This window comes from Vanacampus margaritifer, chromosome 18 (genome assembly GCF_051991255.1).
Source record: "Vanacampus margaritifer isolate UIUO_Vmar chromosome 18, RoL_Vmar_1.0, whole genome shotgun sequence".
Lineage (NCBI taxonomy): Eukaryota > Metazoa > Chordata > Actinopteri > Syngnathiformes > Syngnathidae > Vanacampus > Vanacampus margaritifer.
The window spans coordinates 17,240,607-17,263,104 of record NC_135449.1 but is presented as its reverse complement, the minus strand read 5'-3'; the positions used below and the strand labels follow the sequence as shown (position 1 = coordinate 17,263,104).

The 22,498-nt window shown below is 40.5% G+C and overlaps 1 protein-coding gene across 3 annotated transcripts in view; it reads right to left on the bottom strand.

Annotated features, from left to right (window-relative positions):
* Positions 1 to 10,772: 10,772 nt before the first annotated feature.
* Positions 10,773 to 22,498, bottom strand: part of galk1 (galactokinase 1) — an 18,848-nt gene continuing 7,122 nt past the window's right edge. Inside the window, exons 5-8 of one of the 3 annotated variants that reach the window (XM_077551554.1) lie at positions 19,796 to 19,977; positions 16,895 to 17,045; positions 15,917 to 16,079; positions 10,773 to 11,463 (exon numbers count right to left, since the gene is read on the bottom strand). In XM_077551554.1, the coding sequence (XP_077407680.1) occupies positions 11,389 to 11,463; positions 15,917 to 16,079; positions 16,895 to 17,045; positions 19,796 to 19,977 (571 nt within the window). In that variant the 3' untranslated portion in view covers positions 10,773 to 11,388. The remainder of the gene's footprint in view (positions 11,464 to 15,916; positions 16,080 to 16,894; positions 17,046 to 19,795; positions 19,978 to 22,498) is intronic. The other 2 variants (XM_077551555.1, XM_077551556.1) reach the window with 2 other exon arrangements.

The window sequence follows — 22,498 nt, the reverse complement described above, 5'->3', positions numbered from 1 at the left end:
CAACCCAGAGGAGGCGATTCATGACTCCGTGAACTGTGCCTGCGATTCATTACAAGTTCATTTTCACATGTTTGAAAATCCTATGGTACATAATGGGGTATGATTAGAGTCTGAAATTGGAAGTTTGCAGCTTGCTGCCTAATGTTGGATTAGTTGGAGAAAATAAAGGAAATAGAAAAAAAAGAAAGGTGAAAGAAAGAGGAAAGAAAAGGAGGAAAAATGTGTGTTTTGTTTTCCCCTCTTTTTTGGCGTATATAATATCGGTTTTACTTACACTAGGATGTATAGTATCATAACAGTTTTGTTGATAATGACATGTTAGCTTTTGAGCTAATTTCCAAATTTTGTATGCATAATGTTATTGTGGGGCCTCAGCTCCACTTAGGTAAGTTTGTGTTTCATAGTGACTTGGGAGTAAGGGTGGGTGCAGTCTCTAGTTTGGGGAGGGACTAGCAAGGGGCAGTTTTGTTAATGGGGTATTTGGAGATATTTTGTGTGTTCCATCTTGTCTTTTTAGTGTTGTATTTTTTAATTTTCTTTTCCCCCCATTTTTTTGCTTTGCTGGGTTAGAGATGAGGCCATTCAATATTGCATATGTACCTCTTCATTTAATCAATCCTTTTTCTGACACCAGCAATGAGCTCCGTTCCTGGTGTAAACAGGCCATCGACTAAGTTTGTGAGCTGGAATGTGAGAGGACTGAATCATCCTATTAAGCGGAGCAAGGTATTGGCCCATCTGAAGAAACTCAAGGCAGAGGTAACATTCCTCCAAGAAACGCACCTTTGTATGGCGGATGTCGCGAAATTGAAGGGAGGAGGCATATCACAAGTCTACCATTCAGAATTAAATTTAAAATTTCGTGGTACAGCCATTCTGAAACATGGTAAACATGTACAATTCATACACACAAAAGATATCGGTGACAAAAATGGTCGTTTTGTTATTTTGCAGGGTAGGCTTTATAACATTTCGTGATATTGGCCAGTATATATGCGCCAAACTGGGACAACCCAAATTATTTTCGTGAATTATTGGGCCAATTACCTGAGCCAGGTACACACCACTTATTTATGGGAGGAGATTATAATACGGTTCTTGATCCATCGCTGGATCGCTCTAAAACCTCATCAAGTCTCCCGTCTAAATCTGCAACAGTCATGGAAACTTTTTGCCAGTCCAGCGGGGTGGTGGATCCGTAGAGGTTTAAAAATCCCACTTTAAAGATATTTTCCTTTTTTTCTGAAGCACACCAGACGTACTCCAGAATAGATTTCTTCTTGATAGACCAAAAATTGCTTCAGTTGTTTAAGTCGTATAGCTATGAAAGTATTGTTATTTCTGACCATTCTCCTGTGATTGTTGAGCTATGGCTCCAAAATAATCTTCCACTTCAGAGTAATTCGCGCTTTAACTCTTATCTTCTTTCTGATTATGCTTTTGTGAAGTTCATTTCTAACCAGATAGATTTCTTTCTTGAAACCAATCAGTTGCCAGAGACTGATATTATGATATTGTGGGAAACATCCCGCTTAAATAGGAACAGATCTAGACGTTTTGAAGAGTTACGCAAATTAATACAAGAGGTTGATTAACAATATTCTGCTTTGCCAACACCTGTTCTCCGTAAGAAAAGGATAGTGCTACAAACGGAGTTTAATCTTCTCACTACTAAAGAAGCAGGTGAGTCAAGTCAATTCTTGAAATCCAGGCAAATGTATTATGAACATGGGGAATGGGCAGGTCAGCTGCTGTCTCATCAACTGCGCCAACGTTCCGCAGCTAACTTTATTACCAAAATAAAAACCGCGGATGGGGAGGTGGAATCTGATACCATACATATAAATTAACAATTTAGATTGTTTTATTCATCCCTATACTCATCAGCGGACCAAGATTTCCTTGGGAATATAACATTGCCATCTGTGAATGATCAGGATAAGGCTGCTTTAGAACTACCTATATCAGAAGCCAAAATCGCCCATGCACTCAAAACTATGAAGAACAGAAAAGCTAGTGGTTCAGACGGGTACTCAATTGAGTTCTATAAAGCATTTTCTACCAAATTGCTACCCATATTGAAATTTGTTTACTCAGATGCATTTGAACAAAGGAGACTCCCCGCGTCCATGGCACAAGCTACTATTTCTGTAATTCATGAAAAAAAGGCAAGGATCCTAGAAATTGTGAGACCTATTAGCCTGCTTAATAATGATTATAAAATTCTAACAAAAAATATTTCAAGACGGTTGGAGATGGAAGTGCCAAAAATTTTACATTCTGATCAAACAGGTTTCATAAAGGGGAGGCAACAGCTCCATAATCTCCGACACCTTTTTAATATAATATATTTCATTGCAATTTTTGGAGTGGCACTAGCAAGTGATGGAGTTTAACAAGTCACTTACTTTTGCGTTTGCATTTTCCTCATTGTTAGCTCGCCGCTTAGTTCTCCAGAACTGGAAGTCACCAACGCCTCCAAAACCCTCCCAGTAGGTGTGTGACATTATGGCACATCTCCAACTTGAAAATATTCGCAGCTTAGTTCACAATTCACTTCAAAGATTTCATGAGGTCTGGCATAGCTTCTTGAATTATTATGAAGAGGTATTTGATACAAATTTATTAGGTTAATTATGTGGCTTCATCTCTAAATCCGCCCCCGCCGCCCCCACCTACGTTTTATTATCAAAATGATCATTCTCATCATCGGAATTGTTGTGTGTGTGTATGTGCGTGTGCGTCTCTTTTTGGGTTTGTCTTGGGTCCAGTTTCCATTTGAAATAAATAAAAATGTTACTGTAGTCTTTATACCTGTAAGTAGTTTTGTACTCTGCGTTATTTTTTGTTTGTAGTTTCGAGTGTCTTGTTTTTTGTGCGCACGTGTAATAGTATCTTTCTTGCTCATTTTATTATAGCAAGTGATTTTTCCGTTGCCGTTGGCAAGTGTTTTTGGTTAGTTTTTATTCTTCTTTCTGTCCGGTTGCCAGTGCCTTTTGTTATTTATTTAATTTATTTTTCTAATTTTAATTTATTTAAACAACCTTTTAGTATCCTCTCCTGGTCTACGCTTGTGGGATCCAACCTACCGGTACTCCGGAACCTAACAATATTTTTGTCTGCAAACCATTTCTTAACCACTTTGCTGTGCGGTTTGGGATTTTGTCATGCTAAAATGTCCACGTATTCAAAATTTGCCAAGGGTTATGAATAATTATATATACACTAATCACAAAAAGTTAGGGATATTTGGCTTTCAGCTGAAATTTATGGAAAATGTAAAAAGTTCATGTTACAGTGATATCGATACATGAATTTAGGACATTTTGAGTGGTTCCACCACACTGGAATCCCTCTCTAAGTAGAAGGATGCACTGGTGATTTCCTCATCTCTAACAATTGATTGAAACAAAAGTTAACAACAATGGTAGGTACCCCACAAGAAATTTTGAATTTCAACGTCTCAATAAATACTCATGTGCCCTTGAGCATCAATTACAGCTTGACAATGACGTCTCGTGCTGTTCACTTGTCGAGTCATTGTCTGCTGAGTCATGACATCCCACTCTTCTTGAAGGGCACTGAGGTTCTGGAGTGCAGAGTTTCCAGCCTCTACACGGCAACTCTGTTGATCCCACAGGTTTTCAATAGGATTCAGGCCTGGAGAAAGTGCTGGCCATTCCATATGAGGTACACCTGTCTCCAACAGCCATTTCCCTGATGATGCCACCTCCATGAGCCGGAGCATTGTCGTTGAATTTTGCCGTTAAGCTTCTTGTTAGAGAACAGCAACTTGTGCAAAAAGTAATGAAACGTTTTGACACTTGAACATGTGCATTCAAAAGCTTAAAGAAGGTCACATTAAGTTCACCTGTAAAGGTTTGAATGCATTTTAGGCTTGTCCTGAAATTTCACCCAAGAGCCAAATATCCCGAACTTTTTGTGAGTAGTGTATATAATTTAGTGTAAAACATCGTCTAAGATTTTTCTTTTTAATACAATGTGATAACTTCCAACTCTTTTGACAGATGCTTATTTGAGGAAAAGAAAGTATAATATTGTGAATAATATTGTGACCTTTTTAAATTTTTATATCAGTCCTTTTTCTTTTTCTTGGAGTTACTGTAGCTTTCATGAATTAATTTGACATTCCAGAGCCCCTCCCTTTGGACCATGGCAGTGAACAGTGCACGGGATCATCGTATGTGCCATCCAATGCTCTTTGTCAGAGGAAAGACTTGCTGCACTACAGAAAATAAATCCAACCTCTTATTCCTTCAAATCTGGTCAGGACATCTTCTTGCAGGCTCTCAATGTTGCGGTCTAGTGGGCAATCAAGAAAGTTGCACATTGGTCCAAAGAGACATTATATTTGTTTATGTCACAGATGAAAATACAGTCTTGTGCCAAGCTGTTTCTCTTTTCCACAATTTTCCCATCAACAATAAAGCCTTTTAAGGTTCAGGTAAAAACAGTATATGTGGAACAGACTCTGAGACAGATGCTTGTGGGCCTGCACTACCTCAGGAACAGAGAAGGCTCCTCCATTTTCATCTTCTGGTTTCACATCTTCAAGAGTAAAGAAAATATAAGTAGCTTATAAGTGACAAACATACAAAGTAGTTTTTTGATTTTTTAACTCTTTGACCGCCAAAAACGTTTAATAACGTTTAGTAAAATCCAAATGAGTGCCACCAAAAACGTTAAAAGACGTTGTTGTCAGAAGGATTCTTTGTTTTCAGAAGATGCACTTCAACGTTAACTATGTTTTTTTCAAATAAGAAGGAATTTACTTTCTTTTCCGCTGTACACAGGTCCTTTTCAAGAATTGATTATTTTCTTACAAATAACTCTATTGCTGATAAAACTGTTACAAAAATACATCCTATTATTATTAGCGACCATGCACCAGTCTCCCTTTCCCTACAAGTTGATTATACCTTTAAACCACCACCAACATGGCGTTTTAACATCTCACTGCTAAACGATGCAGAGTTTGATAAAATTATAAGGAAAGAGTGGGCAGACTTTTTGCAAATAAATGACTCTCCAGGACTATCGCCATCTCTTCTCTGGGAAGCTGGGAAAGCAGTAATTAGAGGTAAAATTATATCATATTCATCTTATAAAAAGAAACAGGATCAAAAATTAGAAAATGACTTGGAAGATAAAATTAAACAACTGACGGATGAGTACGCAATAAACCCAAATAACCAAATATGGACTGACTTACAAAATACAAAAATACAGTTAGACGATATGCTAACTAAAAAGACAGAGTTTATAATACAACAACTTTGAATATAATAACAAATCAGGTAAATTTCTTGCAAACCAACTTCAACGCAATCGGGAAAAGTCTCTTATTGGCTATTAAAGGGACAACTGGTGAATGCACACAATCACCAGAAGAAATTAATCACATTTTTTATAACTATTATCGTAACCTATACTTAGAAACTAACAAGCCTAACCCTGAGCATATTGAGGCATTCCTCAGTAGCTTAAATATGCCTCAGTTAACTACTGAATATAAAGATATGTTAGAGGCGCCACTTACTATAAACGAGTCTAGATAGTATGCCTAATGGCAAGGCACCTGGCCCAGATGGTTATCCGGCTATATTTTTTAAGCACTACTGGTTAATGCTTGTTCCGCTATTCTTAAGAGTAGTAACAGAAATCAAAACTAATGGTTACATACGCCCACACATGAATACAGCAGCAATTGAACTTTTATTAAAGCCAGAAAAAGACCCCACCCTTGCATCAAGTTACCGTCCGATTTCACTAATTAACACTGATATTAAAATTATCACTAAGGCTTTCACATCTAGACTAGAAACAGTAATCTCGACAATCATTCATAGCGACCAAACAGGCTTTATTAAAGATCGTCACTCTACTAATAATATTAGGAGCCTCTTTAACCTTATTAGCATGTCACAGCAGCATGATAAAAAGGCAGTTATTATAACATTGGATGCAGAAAAAGCTTTCGACAAAGTTAACTAGTCCTTCCTCTTTGCTGTTTTAAATACATTTGGCTTTGGGAAGTAATTTATTCACTGGGTGTCAGTATTATATATTTCTCCTAAAGCTACATTTACTACTAATGGGATTATATCTCAGAGTTTTACTCTACAGAGAGGCACAAGACAGGGATGCCCACTGTCCCCTTTATTATTTGCAATATTTATTGAGCCACTTGCATTAGCCATACACCAGGAAAGGAATTCACTCTGGGGTAACAGAACATAAAATTAATCTATATGCCGATGATATTTTACTTTATTTAGAAAAGCCTGCTATTTCGTTAGGGGAAGTATTTAATTTAACAACTAAATTCTCAGTTATCAGATTATTCTATTAACTGGAAAAAATCAACACTTCTATCTATTACAGAAAATTAATGAACCCTGCAAGCCAGGGCACACACTACTCATTTCCTATAGGTAATTTAAAATACTTAGGCATAAAAATCTCACCTAAATTAACTGATTTAATTCATTTAAACTTTACTCCACTTCTGGATAACATTTATAGTGACTTGGAGCGCTGGAATAATCTTCCTATTTCTCTAATAGGACGAATAGCCACCATTAAAATGAAAGTTTTACCCAAAATAAACTATTTTTTCTCAATGATTCCATTTAAACCTACGGCTAACTGGTTCCAGTTGTTGGACTCAGCCGTTACAAAATTTTACTGGAATAAAAAAAAAAGCAAAGATTAGTCTAATTACTCTTCAGAAAAGTAAATCCAAAGGTGGTCTAGAGGCACCAAATTTTATGCACTACTATATTGCTAACCAGCTACAATATATCATTCTATGGGCACAACCCAACAGAGATACTAACTGTTGGCTGGAACTAGAACAAAAGGATTGTAATAACCTCAGACTTCTAGATTGACTCTTTATTACAACATCAATTAAGCGACATAATTGTTTTAAAAACCCAATGATTTCCAGCACCCGGATTGTCTGGTGCAAGGCACTAGAAATTACAAAAGCCCAAGTGGAGCCCTGTGGGCTTTCTCCCCTATGGCATAACACCGACTTTCAACTTAACAACCAATCGTTTTATTTAGGTGTGTGGGAGCAGAAAGGAATTACACATCTCCACCATCTGTTCTCAGATAATGTTTAAATCATATACATCCTTGCTCCAAAAATACAAAATAAAAAACAGATTTTGTTTTACATTATCTGCAAGTTAAAAGTATGATAAAGAAACAAAATTCCAACACTTAAAGGTGTACGCTCCAACCGCCTGTTTTAGCTAAAGATATTACCAAGCTTTCTCCGACAACAACAAAAAAACTCTCAAAAATAAATGTTACCTTCATATACTGATAAAATGTCTTTACCCATCTCGAAATGGGAGACAGACTTGTCTATAGCTCCGAAATCTGACTTTTGGATTCAAGTTTGTGAAAACGTATTTAAAATGACAAAAGACACAAAATTACAACTTATCCAATATAAAATTATTCATAGAACATACCCTACTCAATATATGATGAAGAAAATGGGACGGACTCTCAGACTCCGACATTTGTCTCCAGTGTTTACAAAACACTACAGACACTTATATTCATGCTTTATGGTTATGTACTCCGGTTATGTATTTCTGGACTAAAGTCTTAGAAAAACTTTCCGCTATCTTGGACTGTAGGATACCTTTATCTCCAAACTTGTGTTTGCTAGCTGACCTAACAACAACTGACTTACCACATAAACAATTTCAATCTACACTTGTAGCCCTTACTATCGCAAAAAAAACAGTTCTTGTTAACTGGAAAAATAAACAAACTCTGAATATCAACCAATGGTCTAACCTCCTCATAAATCACATTTTAATGGAAAAAATATCTGCCTCAAATAAAAACCAAATATCAAAATTTATAGAAACATGGTCTACGTATATAGAATATTTTAACCTAAATCTGGTTACTTAATTCTGCCTGTTAGCGAGATCCACCACATCACGATAACTTACATGTTTCTGTATTTGGCAATTTGTAACTAATGGTTGTGTTTTTATAGTCAGGAACCCAATTGCTGCCAACAGGATCGAGCAGACTACATCTAACGACACCTTAATCACCAACTCCTCAAGATTCACCTCGAATGGGCACTAAGGATTAATATTCGGATTCACTGCATGCCAGTGGGTTAATTCTATAGGTGCTGTCCCCCCCCCTGGCTGGGCGTGGCCGGTCTGCCCCTCTGTTGGCTACTGGGTGGCGGCTGCGTCTTGGCCGTTCCCTGGGTCTCTTGGGGGGTTGCTGCGTTGCGGGGCTCTCCCTGGTGTCCAGGGCGGCGGTTCAGGGCCTGTGGGCTGCCGGGGTGCCCCGTGGTGCCCTCTCCCCTCCCCCTTCCTCCCCCTTGATGCCTCTCCCTTCTCGCCTCTCCCCGCCTGTCCTCCGCCTCCCTAACCCTACTCCCTCGTCACCCTTCCTCCTCCTCTCCCCCCCTCTCTGCGACCCGGCCGCTGCCCCTTGCCCTTCTTGTCGTCTCCTTCCCCCGTCCCTTCCCCCTCCCCTGGGCTGGGGGCTCCATCCTCGGCCCTGGTCTCGGGACACCGGGGGCCGGGAGGGTGGTTGGTTTGGTGTTGTGCCCACCCCGCTCCGGTGGACCTCCTCGTGGGGTGCCATCGGTTGGAGGCAGACCGCAGTATAGAGTAGTGCTGCGGTCCCCTGTCCATTTCCCCGCCGCGCTGCCCCTATTTATTTTTTTAAGGCACCACATACACTCACTGACATGCCTGGGAGGCTGGTGGTTTCGGAGCGTGGGGGTATCATTTGGTTTGGGGGCCTGGGGGCAGCTGGGGCTGGGTTGGGGTGGATGGGGGGCGGGGGGGTCGTGTGCGGAGCGGGGGCTGTGGACCGGTGGGGTGCCTGGCGGGCCTGCAGTGCCCCATCCTGCTGCGTTGGGTTGGGGGCGCAGGCCGTGTTGGGGTGGGGGGCGCTCCTGCTCCTGGGTTTGCTCTCCGACCGGTGGCCCCTGCAGGGCCCGGGGGTCGTCCTTTGGCGCTGCCGCGGCCTGGGGGGCCCTGAGGTGTTGCGCTTGCTCTGTCCTGGCAGGGGTCGACGGCTCCCCTCTTTGGTGTAGATTTTCATGCATGCCAGATCCACCACAACGGTATCTATCGAAACTCGGACACAATCTACTTCTTCCTCAGGTCATTGAATCGGTGGATCTCACTCTGCTTCATCTGTCCTTCCTTCCTTTCCTCAGTCTCTCCTTTGTTCTCTTGAGGTCTCCCTGATTTGTTGGAATTTAGATGTTTCTGGGGTTGGTGAAGGACTATGGTTGGTGGCCCGGTGGGTGGTGTCTGGTCGGTGCTGGATTTCACTTTCCTTTCTTTTATTTTGTCCTTCCTTAGGTCTTCTGACGGCCTCACGACTCTGGCTGGAAGTGTTCGGTTTAGGTAAACGGTATGGGATTTTTTAATAGGTTTTACACAAACATAAAAAAACATACAAAAAAAAACATGTCAAATCGGTAAAATTACTGAATGAACAATACTGAGCTCTCAGGAAAAAAAAAAAGTATTATTTGGTAAACTTTATTTCAATTTACGTGAACCACAAGGGTTTATTACATTCAATTGTGTTCATTTTAATTAATATAAAAAAATAATAATTTTAGAGATATTTAAAGTTTAATTCAATAAAGCGAGGTTTGTCAATTTACATTTATTTTCTCCACAATCTGTTTTTATTTTCCAGATCTGTGCAGAGTTCATACGGATTACAACGGTCCCCTTATACACACAATTCTTTGCTGAACTGGACAAATATTCGCCCAAACTGTTGGAGGTTATACAAAGCAGGGGAGGACGTTTGAAAACAAAGATAACAAGGACCTTGCAGGTTTTAGATGAGGCATTTGATAACTAATAATCCGTAGAATCTAAAGTTAAAAAGTTAGTGTATGTGACTTTTCTAAATTAGACAATGGACATCAAAATTAGAAGAGAATGCATCATCAAATCGCTCATCATCTACTTGGGTGAAGATGTTCAGCACCTTTGCAAAGAATACCAGGTAATGCCATCTCCTTTACTAAAACCCGTATCTCACTGAGCAGCGCAGGCTTGCGAGGGTGCGCACACGCACATGTAGCGAGAGTTGGCATTTCGTCAAGTTTCGTTCAAGATTGCGAAGCGTTACAAAGACGTTTGACAGACTCTCGCAACTCATTTTTATGCTTACAAACGTTTTTATATTTGCAAACACCTTTTCTTCATGTTCAAAATTCCTTTGCGAGCATAAAACCGGTTTGTGAGCATAGGGCTGCTCGATAATGGAAAAAATAATAATCATGATTATTTTGGTAATAATTTAAATAAATAATAAATAAAATTATTTGAAACACTATCATTTTGTAAGTTCCTTTTGGACCAAACAATATGTATTAAATTAGTCATTTTAAGATAAAAAAGGTGCAAATATATAAGTATAAACAACTCAAAATTAGTATTAATAATCTTTTTTTTTTTTTTACGATTATGCCGATTTTTGTAATTGTGGAGTGTAATAATTGGAATTGAATTTCTATAAATTGCACAGCTCTATGTGAGCATATAAATAGATTGCGAGGGTCTGGCGAACGTCTGCGAAATACCAATACTCAATACATGTGCAGGCTTTCCCACTGTGTTTTATTAGCCCGGTGGCCCACCAGGCTAACAGTTTAAAGTTGGAACAGTTTGAATTGGCCAAAAATGTAGAATTTAGAGGAGAAAAGCAAACAAACAATCCTAAATTCAGGCTTTTATTTAAAAATGTTGACAGAAAAATCGTGGTGGGGATGAAACAGTTTAAAGTTGGAGCGGTTTGAAATGGCCATAAAATGTAGAAATTAGGAGATAAACAAACAAAAATATTAATTTTGGCTTTTATTTTGGGAAAAAAAATGCTGTAGGTATAAGCCGAGCAGTTTGAAGTTGGAACGGTTTGGATTGGCCCCAAAAAAATTTATATACAAAACTACATTTGGCTTTTATTTTGAAAAAAATATTGGAAAAAAACAAAAATCGAAATTTTTGGCTTTTATTTTGATTTTTTTTTTGATCAGGACGAGCAGAACAGTTTAAAGTTGAAACAGTTTGAATTGGCCAAAAAATGTAGAAATTAGAGGAGATACCTAAAAGTAACACTTGTTTATATTTACTTGAAGAAAAAGCTTAACATTGCTTGATGTTACCAAAAAAAGAAAAGAAAAAAAGTGGCTTAATGTTAGAAAACTACTGTAGATAGATACAGGACTATATGCTTTACGAGTTTCAACAGAGTATTAATTTTGCCGTCCAGCGTGCCGGAAGGAGCGTTCCCATGAAGGCTGTGACGTCACGTGCAAAAGGTCATTGGCAGAATTCAGGACCGCTTGAGAGCCCGAGCACCCTCTGAAGGAGTTGCAACATAGAAAGCTGGGGTTCCACTGTATCGCTCCTGGAGGAACAGAAAGTGCGCGCGCACGCACGCACGCACGCAATTAGCATCTAAAAAGCAGTCTATACAACAATCTACAGTGAGGTACAGGTACACATGAATGAACAGATCTGTGCTCAGATGAAGTAAATTAATAGACTACCTCCAGAAAGCATGAAAACATGGATGCATGGTTATGTGCTCTGGCTAGATTCCTTTCACACTGCAACATTTGGAAAGTTTTTTGACCATGTCATTTAAAAAAATTTCATTCAATGCCAGCCGCTTTCACTCATGTTGCAATACAATACGGATTTTATGTGTTTACGTTCACGTTTATACATACACTCAACAAGAATAACATAAGCAACACTTTTGTTTTTTATGAGATGAACTCAAAAGATCTAAATTTCAAAAACTTTTTTCGCATATACTGTACAACATCACCATTTCTCTGAAATATTGTTCACAAACCAGTCTAAATCTGTGATCGTGAGCACTTCTCCTTTGCCGAGATAATCCATCCCACCTCACAGGTGTGCCATATCAAGATGCTGATTAGACACCATACTTAGACTGCCCACAATAAAAGGCCACTCTAAAAGGTGCAGTTTTTTGGGGGGGTGGGGGGCTCAGGGGACTCCAGTCAATCAGCACTGACCGGTTATTTACTCAATCAATAAGCCCACATCTGCTCTGCGCCTCTCACCATGGACAACTCCAGAGTGGAAAGAGTTCAACCCATCTCGAGAGGATTGGTACCTTAGCTGTGTTTGGAGGCGAGTCCGACTATGTTAAGTGGGAAGTTCTCTACCTCACACACCAGAGGTGACATTCCATGTACCAAGAGCTAGCTTCTGTATCCGGGGATCGGTCCACCAAGGTCCTGATCTCTCTATCTACCCGACCCCTTTGGCCCCTCCCATAGGTGGTGAGCCCTTGACGCCTTAAGTCCAAAAGTTCTCGCTCTCGTTGTTGCTCATCGTCCTCACGTCAATTACTCGTCTGAACGGATCGCTGCACTCGCTGCTTGCTGGCCTCATCGCCGCCGCCTGTCGGGCTTGCTTGCCGGCTCTACCGCTGCTGGCGGCCCTGCTGGTTGGCTTCGTCGCCGCCGCTCGCGGGGCCTGCCTGCTGGCTTCATCCCCGCCGCCTGTCTGGCTTGCTTGCCGGCTCCATCGCTGCTGCCAGGCCTGTTGGTTGGTTTCGTCAACGTCGTCATCATCGCCGCCGCTCACGGGGCCTGCCTGCTGGCTTCATCCCCGCCGCCTGACGGGCCTGTTCGCTGGCGCCACCACCGCCGCCGCTCGCCGGGCCTGCTTGCTGACTTCATCGCCGCCGCCCGTCGGTCTTGCTTGCTTTCTGGCTGGCTCCATCACTGCTACCTGTTTGCACGCCAGTGTCATTGCGGGACTCAGCGAAGATTAACTGGGGCCTCAGTTGTGAAAGGTAGGCTTTGCCACCACGAAAGACTGATCAGAAACCAAACGAGGAGTTTGTCTCCATAACTCAAGTGCATAAACTAATGCAGCAGCAAAAAGACATGTTCATAGCACTACTACAACAACAACAGGAACATTTTAAAAGTTTCGTATCGATAATTGTGGATTCAACAAACAACACTCTCACGGGAGATACAGGAGGTAAAAAATAAATTTACTATACATGGATTATTTGGAAGGACAGTCCAAGAGGAACAATTTAATCTTTGATGGAATTCTGGAGTGACCAGGAGAGTCATGGACTGAGAAGGAGGGAAATGTTATGAAAGTGATAACTGAAAACCTAACTTAAGGACAAATCAGTTATTCTACAAAAAGCTAAGAATCTTAAGGGAACAAAAATTTTCATAAATGAGGACTATACAGATGCTGTTATAAGGAAAAAAAAAAAGAACTGATGCCTGAACTGCATCAACATACTTATGACATAAGTTGATTACTCATGCCCCTTACCAGCACACCAAAACTCAGTAAAGACAAATAATCCACAAAAGTATGAGAAATATACAATTTCCAAGGGATTCAATACAATAAACTCACTGTAAATTATGACAAAAATATACCACAAGGTACATATCAACACAGTAACACAAAGGAAAGATTAACATGATGAACATAAATAATATGGACTTGAAAACATTTGAATACGCTGACTACAAGACATTCGACCCTGACAATAATTTGGACCCAGACAATCACTTTTACAAAAATGATCACTGCATTTCACTTGCGACTATTACATGGACGATCAATTCAACAAAAATATAAAAATGCACTTTCAATTATACATTTCAATAGTAGAAGTCTCTACAGAAATGTTAAAAAAAAATCAAAGAATACCTGAATAAATGAAATACATTCAAAATAATTGCCATATCTGAAACATGGCTTGATAATGAAAAAAAATTGTTACATGGGACTGGAAGGATACGAATTGTTTGCAACAAATAGGGAAAATAAGTGGGGAAGGGGTGTCGCAATAAATGTAGACAAAGCTCTAAGATGCAGTAAAATTTAATAATTGTATAAAAAGTGTATATGTGAATTATTATGGTGTATGCTTATGAATTACATGTAGATATGCTACTGGTAAATGTACATACATGTTAAAGTGCAGTTGTATACACAAACAGGTTTATACATTTTATTTTATTGAAATATATTAACCTATTATTTTATCTATTGAAATAAGTCAAAACATAAGGGATAGGACTAGATAAGTTTTTTACTTTTTCCTATTCCCTTTGGAACATGTATACTCTTTTCTTTCTTCCTATTCTTGGTTTTTTTTCCTTTTTTTACTTCAACTTATATTTTATACTTGTAATGTGTTTTAGGTTTTTCTATGTTTATATGTTCAATAAACAAACCAACCAACCAACCAACCAAAAGTCCTGAACTTGGTTTTAGCGAACCAGACAGGCATACACTACGAGGACTATAAGCAGAGACTCAGGCCAGATCGAACCTTTGACATTACCGGTCCCAGTCTTGGAAATAGGGCTTGGAAAAAAAGTCAACAAAGTCGGATAAGTCAACTTCCGCCGGAACCATGTTTGGGCTGTCCATGTTTTATACACAATGGTAGCTGTGGTCTTATATCTTTTGTTGGTGCACCATCAAGTGGCCAGATGGCGGATGTTATTTGCTTAAAAAATGCTCACTAATACATAGTGGGTCCATGGATTATTCTTGAAGGACTATCTGTAAGTGACTTTCAAGACACTATATGTGAACTGTAGATATAATGATGTATGTGTGAACTAAATGGTAGTTAGTGTTTGTTTAACTTTTGTGGTAATCACTAGAACGCTAATGCTAATCGTGATTGCAAACCACTTAGCATAGGCTCTTTTTGTTGGTGTTTGTATAGAACAGGGCTGGGCAAACTCGGTCCTCGAGGGCTGGAGTCCTGCAGGTTTTGGATATTTCCCTTCTCCAACACAATTGATATATGATCTGCTCATCAGCAAGCTCTGCATAAGCCTGATAACGATCCTGTTGATTGGAATCAGCTGCCTTGGAGGAGGGAAACCTGCCTGACTCGAGGACCAACTTTGCCCTCTACAGGTCAAGAAGATAATAAATTATGAGTACTTCTATCCACTCAATTCAATTTACGTCCAACTTTAGTGGATTAACAACATCAACAACAAAAAATAAAAGGGAAAAAGTTTGCGGTGATGGGGCAACTACTTGATTAATCGATGGAATAATCGATGAATAGATTTTAAAAAGATTTGATAGTGACAGCACTACTTTGAAAAGAGCTCCAGCTCAATGTTAGGCAAGCCAACTCTCTCCCCATCTTTAAAACCGGCTGTTAAACTCATTTGCATGCGGTAGATGCCACAGACTTCCGACTTCACTAAGTCACACACCAACGCTGTTTCCAGTTACTGTTGTGACATATAGGCCGCGTTCCAATATTCGCACTTCCACCCTTGTGCCCCTTTCAATTGCGCGTTCCCGTTCCCGGTACCTCCGTTCTCCGATCCATTTCGGAGAACTGAGAAGCCTAATAACGATCCTGTTGATTGGAATCAGCTGCGTTGGAACAGGGAAACATCCAAAACCTGCAGGACTCCGGCCCTCAAGGACTGAATTTGCTCACCACTGCCCTACTTATTCGCACCGATCAATGGGAACACGCAATTGAGGGGCACAAGGGTGGAAGTGCGAATATTGGAACAGGGCCTTTTACATCGCAACAGTAACCGGAAACAGTGTTGGTGTCCCGTCTCCTCCGTGGCATATACCTGATTCTTTGGCTTTTGACTCAGCATGAGACTTGGTGTCGTTTTAATGTTTTGCTGTTTTTATGTTATTAATGTATTGTTTTAACTGTCTTGTATGTTGTAATTTTATTCCATGTACAGCACTTTGTATGCAGCAGTGGTTGTTTCAAAGTGCTCTATAAATATTGTTGAGCATACAAAGGCAGCAAGTTCTTGTATCCAGTTTGTATTTACCTGTATGTGCTGTATAGTCCTGTCAATGACTTGGGCTTTCAGCAAAGTTATTGTGCAACCTCCAAATCCTCCACCTGTCATCCTGCTACCAAACACTCCCGCCACCTCCATAGCAGCCGTTACCAGATCATCCAGCTCCTTACAGCTCACCTCATATAAATCTCTGACAAAAAAGGAAATAGCCATAAAGTAATCACTAACTTATTATATCTTGGAAACCCACTGACATGAGAAACTGAAAACAACAAAAGCCCTATTGCATTTTCAGTCACGGCGTCCTGGGTTCGATCCTCTTGATAATTTTGGCAGTTTCAAACAATCAATTTACAATGTTATATTTTTTACTTATGCCATATTTGCACAACACACCTGCTGCTAAAACTGCCATATTGTTACTTCTGGCCATCTTGTCACTGTTTAGCCTACAATCTAATTTCATTCTGTGCAATAAAGCAAATAAAGCACCATTAACTCATACCCAAAAACGTATAAATATGTTTTTAATACTGTCTTGCATTGCCCAAAACATATTTATACGTTTTTTTTTTTTTATGCTAGAGCATACAGAAGGCTTTGACATGAAGAGGTTGCTTAAAGCAATGGTTGTTATTACAAAACTCGGCCAGCAGGTGGCAGCAGAGTATACAAGATCAGCCAGGGTCATGTTGCAACAAGCTCTATTTCCCAGTGTTTTCAACAGGTTTGTGAGTAGTGATGAAACTTAGCAATATTCTAATGCTAATTGCTGCAAAACGGAAATAGATACAAATATACTTTTTTTCCTGATGAAGGTAGGTTCCATGTTTTTTATAGCAATAGAACACAATAGTCTGTGGGCCTTGCAAAATCAGTCAAAATCCAGTAAACCAGCCGGGAGCGAAGGGGGTTGCTTCAGTAAAAATGACTGGGAGTGAATGAGTTAAGCTTTGAAGCTTTTGGCACTTAACAGGAACAGCAGTAAGATTTATTTTTCAGTACCTGAGGGAATTGTGGCTTTCCACCATGATTTTGCCAAACTCTTGGTAGGCACCTTTCTTCAAGGATTCTGCAGCTTTTACAGTCCTGTTGATCTCCCCAATAACATGACAAGCTCTACGATAGGTAACATCATCAAGATGATCTCTTGACTCTGAAATATAGTGAGAAGACAAAGTTAGCTTGTTGCTGTGCCAGGCAGGAACTGGGGATATGCATGGTTTGTATTCTTTCTTAATTGAACTTCATGATGGAGTCTATCTACAGTGGTATGAAAAAGTATCTGAAGCTTTTGGAATTTCTTACTTTTCTGCACAAAATCACCGTCAAATGTGATCTTTCTTGAAATTACACGAATGAAAAAACTGAACCATCACATTTAATTAGGGCTGAACGATTAATTGCATTTTCAATTGCAACGCAATTTGACAAAATGCGATTATCAATCGTGAAAGCTGCGATTTAAATGCTCATTGAAACATAGCAGAAGGAGGGAAAGGGGGAGAGCAGGAACGTCACCGCTGTAACTAAAGCCTGGCGCCATAAGTGCACGTAATTTTCGGTGAGTTTTTGTCTCATGAGACGTTGAGATGAGTGTCTAGCATTTTTCATCTGTTTGATCTTGGTTTTAAAACAAAACTTCACCATTGTGTTTTATGACTTTTCGGCTGCACGCATGTCCCCGCTCTCTTTCGCGTAGGTCCCCCGCCAGCGGCCTCTGCGAGTATTATAATGAGTGTAGGGGGTTCAAAATTGTGAGGGTGGAGTTTGGGCTGACCTAGTGACGTTTCAAACCGAAAAAGGTGGGGTTAATGACGTATAAAACCAATCTGCTAAAATAACCCATTTGAGAATGCTGTTTGAGCTATGTTGACAAGAACTGCCATAAGCAAGAGAAACATGGGTCATTTTCCTCACAACTCTAAGGACATTAGTCAAGGTTGGGGAATGCATATTTTATGATCAGAAACCACAAAAAATTGCAATTTTCTTTTCGGGTCCCCTTTAATCTATTTTATATAATTTTTCTTTATACAGTTTTTTATACTTTATACTTTCTTTAAAGTATGTTAACAGCAGACGTTGGTTTTACTTCTTTATTGTCAATACAAATGGCTGCGCTCATCCCCTCCCTTCCCGCGATGCATTCACAAACACTTCGTTCGTTAAGGTACTTTTTAGTGTTGCGCGGCTGCTTCTCCATGACAACAGTAATCGCACGTAGACGTTCGCCTCGACTTTGGAAAGAATGGGAAAAGGGGGACGTGATGTATCTCATAAAATAGTGCACATTTGGAGTTTTTTTGTGTGGCAATGATCCGTCCGTCCTCCTCAAAGTTGTAAAAATGATACAGACCCCCTCGGGTCATGACCAAAATTTTATTAATCTAGATGTAAGTCAATGTTTCATCAGCAGAATTATGAAAATATGAATTGTAGGTTCAAAACTTATTTAATGTTACTTAAATTTTTGGGAAGCAGTTTCTGAAAATATATGACATAAAATTATTTGTTTTTCGCTGATCTCTTCGTGCGCTTTAGTAAGAAAAAAAATTCTGATCTCAGCAATGTGTGGAGAAAAAGTGGATGTTTATATTTACCGATATTATTAACATAATAATAACATTTTGCTAATTATGTCCTGGCTTTAATAAACTGTGGTTTCATAAAAAGGCAAATGTCAGTAAAAAAAACAAAACAAAAAAAAAACTTTAAAGTTACTGAATGCTACTGCCACATGCCACTGCCACCGAAAAATGAAAATTGGAAACTGCATTTTCCCATCTTTACTCAATGCGCACATGACGTCACATCCGCAGAGAGAGCACGGGAAATTCAAACCCGAATCCTGTCTGAAAAGTATTGGCCAGAGTCTTGCAGGAGTTTCTATTATGAACAGCTAACGTGATAATCTGCACAAAAAAAAAAAATCTGTCATAAATGGTCAAATAAAAAGGCTATTGTAAAGATTTTTGGGGGAAAAATTGTTACAAAGTGATTAACAATTGGCAAATAGATGATGCATCTACCTTAATTATTGTATCTGTATCAGTATCATTAACAGCTATACTGGCCCTGTCAGGGTTTTTCCTGTGTACAAAATTCAGAGGCGGCCACCTCCAACTAATTTGCTTGCCACCTCCAGCCTGAGCCACTGATAGCACTCCAGCTGTGTTGATTGAGCTTGGCAGCAACGCATTTCAACTGTAATTGCAGTGTTGCACCATTATGGAGGTGCTATATCAACAGCAAAAGACCTGAAGCAACAACCGAAGAAGAAAATGTTAATGTACCTAAGAAGAAACTGATTATGGAGCACCTTTGCAATTGCCCATTTCCTGGTTGTGAGGTGGCACGCTCCAGCCATCGCCAAAGTCATAAAAACACAGTATATACAATAAACATATTAATGTTTACAACAACGCTGAACTATATTTATAATTTAATATGTACTAGTGGATGGGTTTTTAATTATTGTAGTTAAAAAATGGCAAAAATGTATGCCACCTTTGTATTCATCTAATTTCTCATTTCTAGTCCCTGATCATAAAATGGCTGCAGGAGGAAGGCCAAAAATAGTATAGAGATCACCGCCCCGACTACCAACACATTAAAATAAGACTGGTATTGGCACAGATACGATAACTGGTATCTGTAATCACCCATCATAGTCAGGATGATACCACCACTGCCTCATTTTGAGCCAAGAAAAACCTTGCCTGTGTTTACTTGGCATCGGATCAATACCAAAATATATGGTATCACATGACACCACTACTGGAAGAATAATAGAAGGAATGAAAGCAGACGAGCCTGGAAACAGAATGATGACGGCTTGACTATATACCAATAAAGAGCTGACAAGAATAGTTTGGAATAAAATGATAAAATAGTTGTTCAAACCTTCTAGGTCATTCATTGTTGCATCTCTTAGACTGGGTTTCCCCAAGATGGAGGCAGCATTCTCACACTGTGCACGTCTCAAGGCATACTGGCTACTTGCCAAAGAATGTTTCACATTTGAGTTGGTGATGAGAAACACAAGGCCTGGATCTGTTAAGGGGATGGGAATGGACTCCAGCGACCTGCATCAAATGACAACGCAGACATAGGGTGACTCAATTGTGTCTTTTCTTCTAACTGAAATAATGAGTAGTAATATAGTATAATGGTAATTACTTGTCAAGACCTAGTTTGGGATAGTTCAAATATACCCTGGAATTTGCCAACTTCTAATGTAGTATTAGGGGTAACCATCACCAGCAGGAAACAGAGATTCAAATTTTGCTGTAACACCCGAGACTCAAGCTCACTCAAGCAACTATTGCCATTGCAGTAATGTTGCACAAATTAAGAAGGGGATTTGGGGGCGAGAATCCTGGGCGAACCCTGGGCTGCGGCAAGCTTGGCCAATTGATCAGGTATGCCCAGGATTCTCCCCCTCCTTCCCCACCCGGCCAGGGCGGCGGCCATTTTGGCCAATTGATTAGGTACGCCCAGGATTCTTTCTTCCAGGATTTGATTTCAACTTGTTGGACACATCACACACACACATTCAACTGAGTTGTATGAGAAAGATGCGGATTCCAGAGTTAGGCTAGTTAGAATGGCAAGGGTTTGGGGAACGCGAGCATGTTTTCATTTTTACTATTGGATGAAAAATAACCTAATTAGAGCAGGTTGAAAACTTGTGATTTTAAAAAATTGAGGAGAAAAGGCAACCAAAATAACATGACGTTGAATGACTGGAAAAGTGTGACTTCTCCTCGCTTGAAGTGAAATAAAAGTTATTAAATGACTTTTCCCAAACAAAAGTGGGTTTGTCTGAAAGAAGACCCTTGTGACTACAAAATGTCTGAATTTGATGTTAAGTGAGCAAAGATTGTGGTCATGGTGACGAGTTGAAGTGACATTTTTTGAAATAAATTCTTTTCTCTCCTCACTCTGACGTTAATTGCTCCACTCTGGCAGACGCAATACACACCAATGTTAAAAGCCTTTTTTTCTCCATTTCGCTCACTCTCAATGAACCCGCACAAGAGTGAGAGCTTACATTCCTTAAAAAAAACACTGACACTGAGCTAAAGATGGGAAAACAACAACAATGAGCTAAAAATCATATAGGTCGGATAATGTATGCGGGCGTAGCGTGGCTTCGAAAAAGGTTGTTGATTTGTGGACATTTTTTCCCAGAGAGTCAGATCGAGCCGCATCTTTTGATACCTCATTTGTGCCGGTGCGTTCAACGGTACAGGCCGCATTTTTGCGGAAATGTCCGTGCAAGAAAATATAATAAGCCCAATTTTCTGAATGTGTATTCATTAGTTCACCTAAAACCTATTGAAAAAAAAAATCCCATACCGTTCACCTAAACCGAACACTTCCAGCCAGAGTCGTGAGGCCGTCAGGAAACCCGAGGAAGAACCAAAGAAAAGAAAGGAAAGTGAAATCCAGCACCGGACCAGACACCACCCACCAGGCCACCAACCAGAGTCCTTCACCAACCCCAGAGACATCTAAATTTCAACAAATCAGGGAGACCTCAAGAGACCAAAGGAGAGACTGAGGAAAAGAAGGAAGGACAGACGAAGCAGAGTGAGATCCACAGACACCAGCCTCCACCGATTCGATGACCTGAGGAAGATTGTGTCTGAGTTTCTGAGATAGATACTGGTGTGGTGGATCTGGCATGCATGAAAATCTCCACCAAAGAGGGGAGCCGTTGACCCCCGCCAGGACAGAGCAAGCGCAACACCTCAGGGCCCCCCAGGCCGCGGCAGCGCCAAAGGACGACCCCCGGGCCCCACAGGGGCCACCGGCCGGAGAGCAAACCCAGGAGCAGGGGCGCCCCCCACCCCAACGCGGCCCCAACCCAACGCAGCAGGACGGGGCACTGCAGGCCCGCCAGGAACCCCACCGGCCCACAGCCCCCGCTCCCCCCACGAACCCCCCGCCCCCCATCCACCCCCGCCATCCAACCCAACCCAGCCCCAGCCGCCCCCAGACACCCTCCCACCCCCAGCACCCCCCAACCAAGTCGCCCCTCCCCTTGACCCCACCCCCACCAACCGGCAGCCCCCCAGCCCCCGACCTCCAGATCCCCCGCGCCCAAGCGCCGGCGCCGAAGAGGGGCCGGGTAGCGGAGCGGAGAGGGCATCCGCGCCCACCCCATCCCCCAACACGTGGAGGGACGGATCACCGGGGACACTCACTCACTCGCACGCACGCACACACACACACACACACATAATCACCCACATACAAAAAAATAAAAAATATAAAAAATATAAAAATATAAAAAATATAAAAAATATAAAAAAATAAAATAAAGGAGAGCAATGATGATGACATGTCAAATCAGTAAAATTACCGAATGAACAATACTGAGCTCTCCAGAAAGAAAAAAAAAAAAGATTTTCTAGGATAGTAATATGTGCCTCCTTTGCTCCGCAGCAATCCCATAACTATGGAATCATTAAAGGGGATATCAACCCAAAACTTTCTTTCCAATATGTTCTATGTGCCCCCACTAGTCTAAACAGGGAATTCTGGTTTATATTGCCATCCATCCATCTTTTATCTACCTCTTAACGGGGGTCAAGTTCT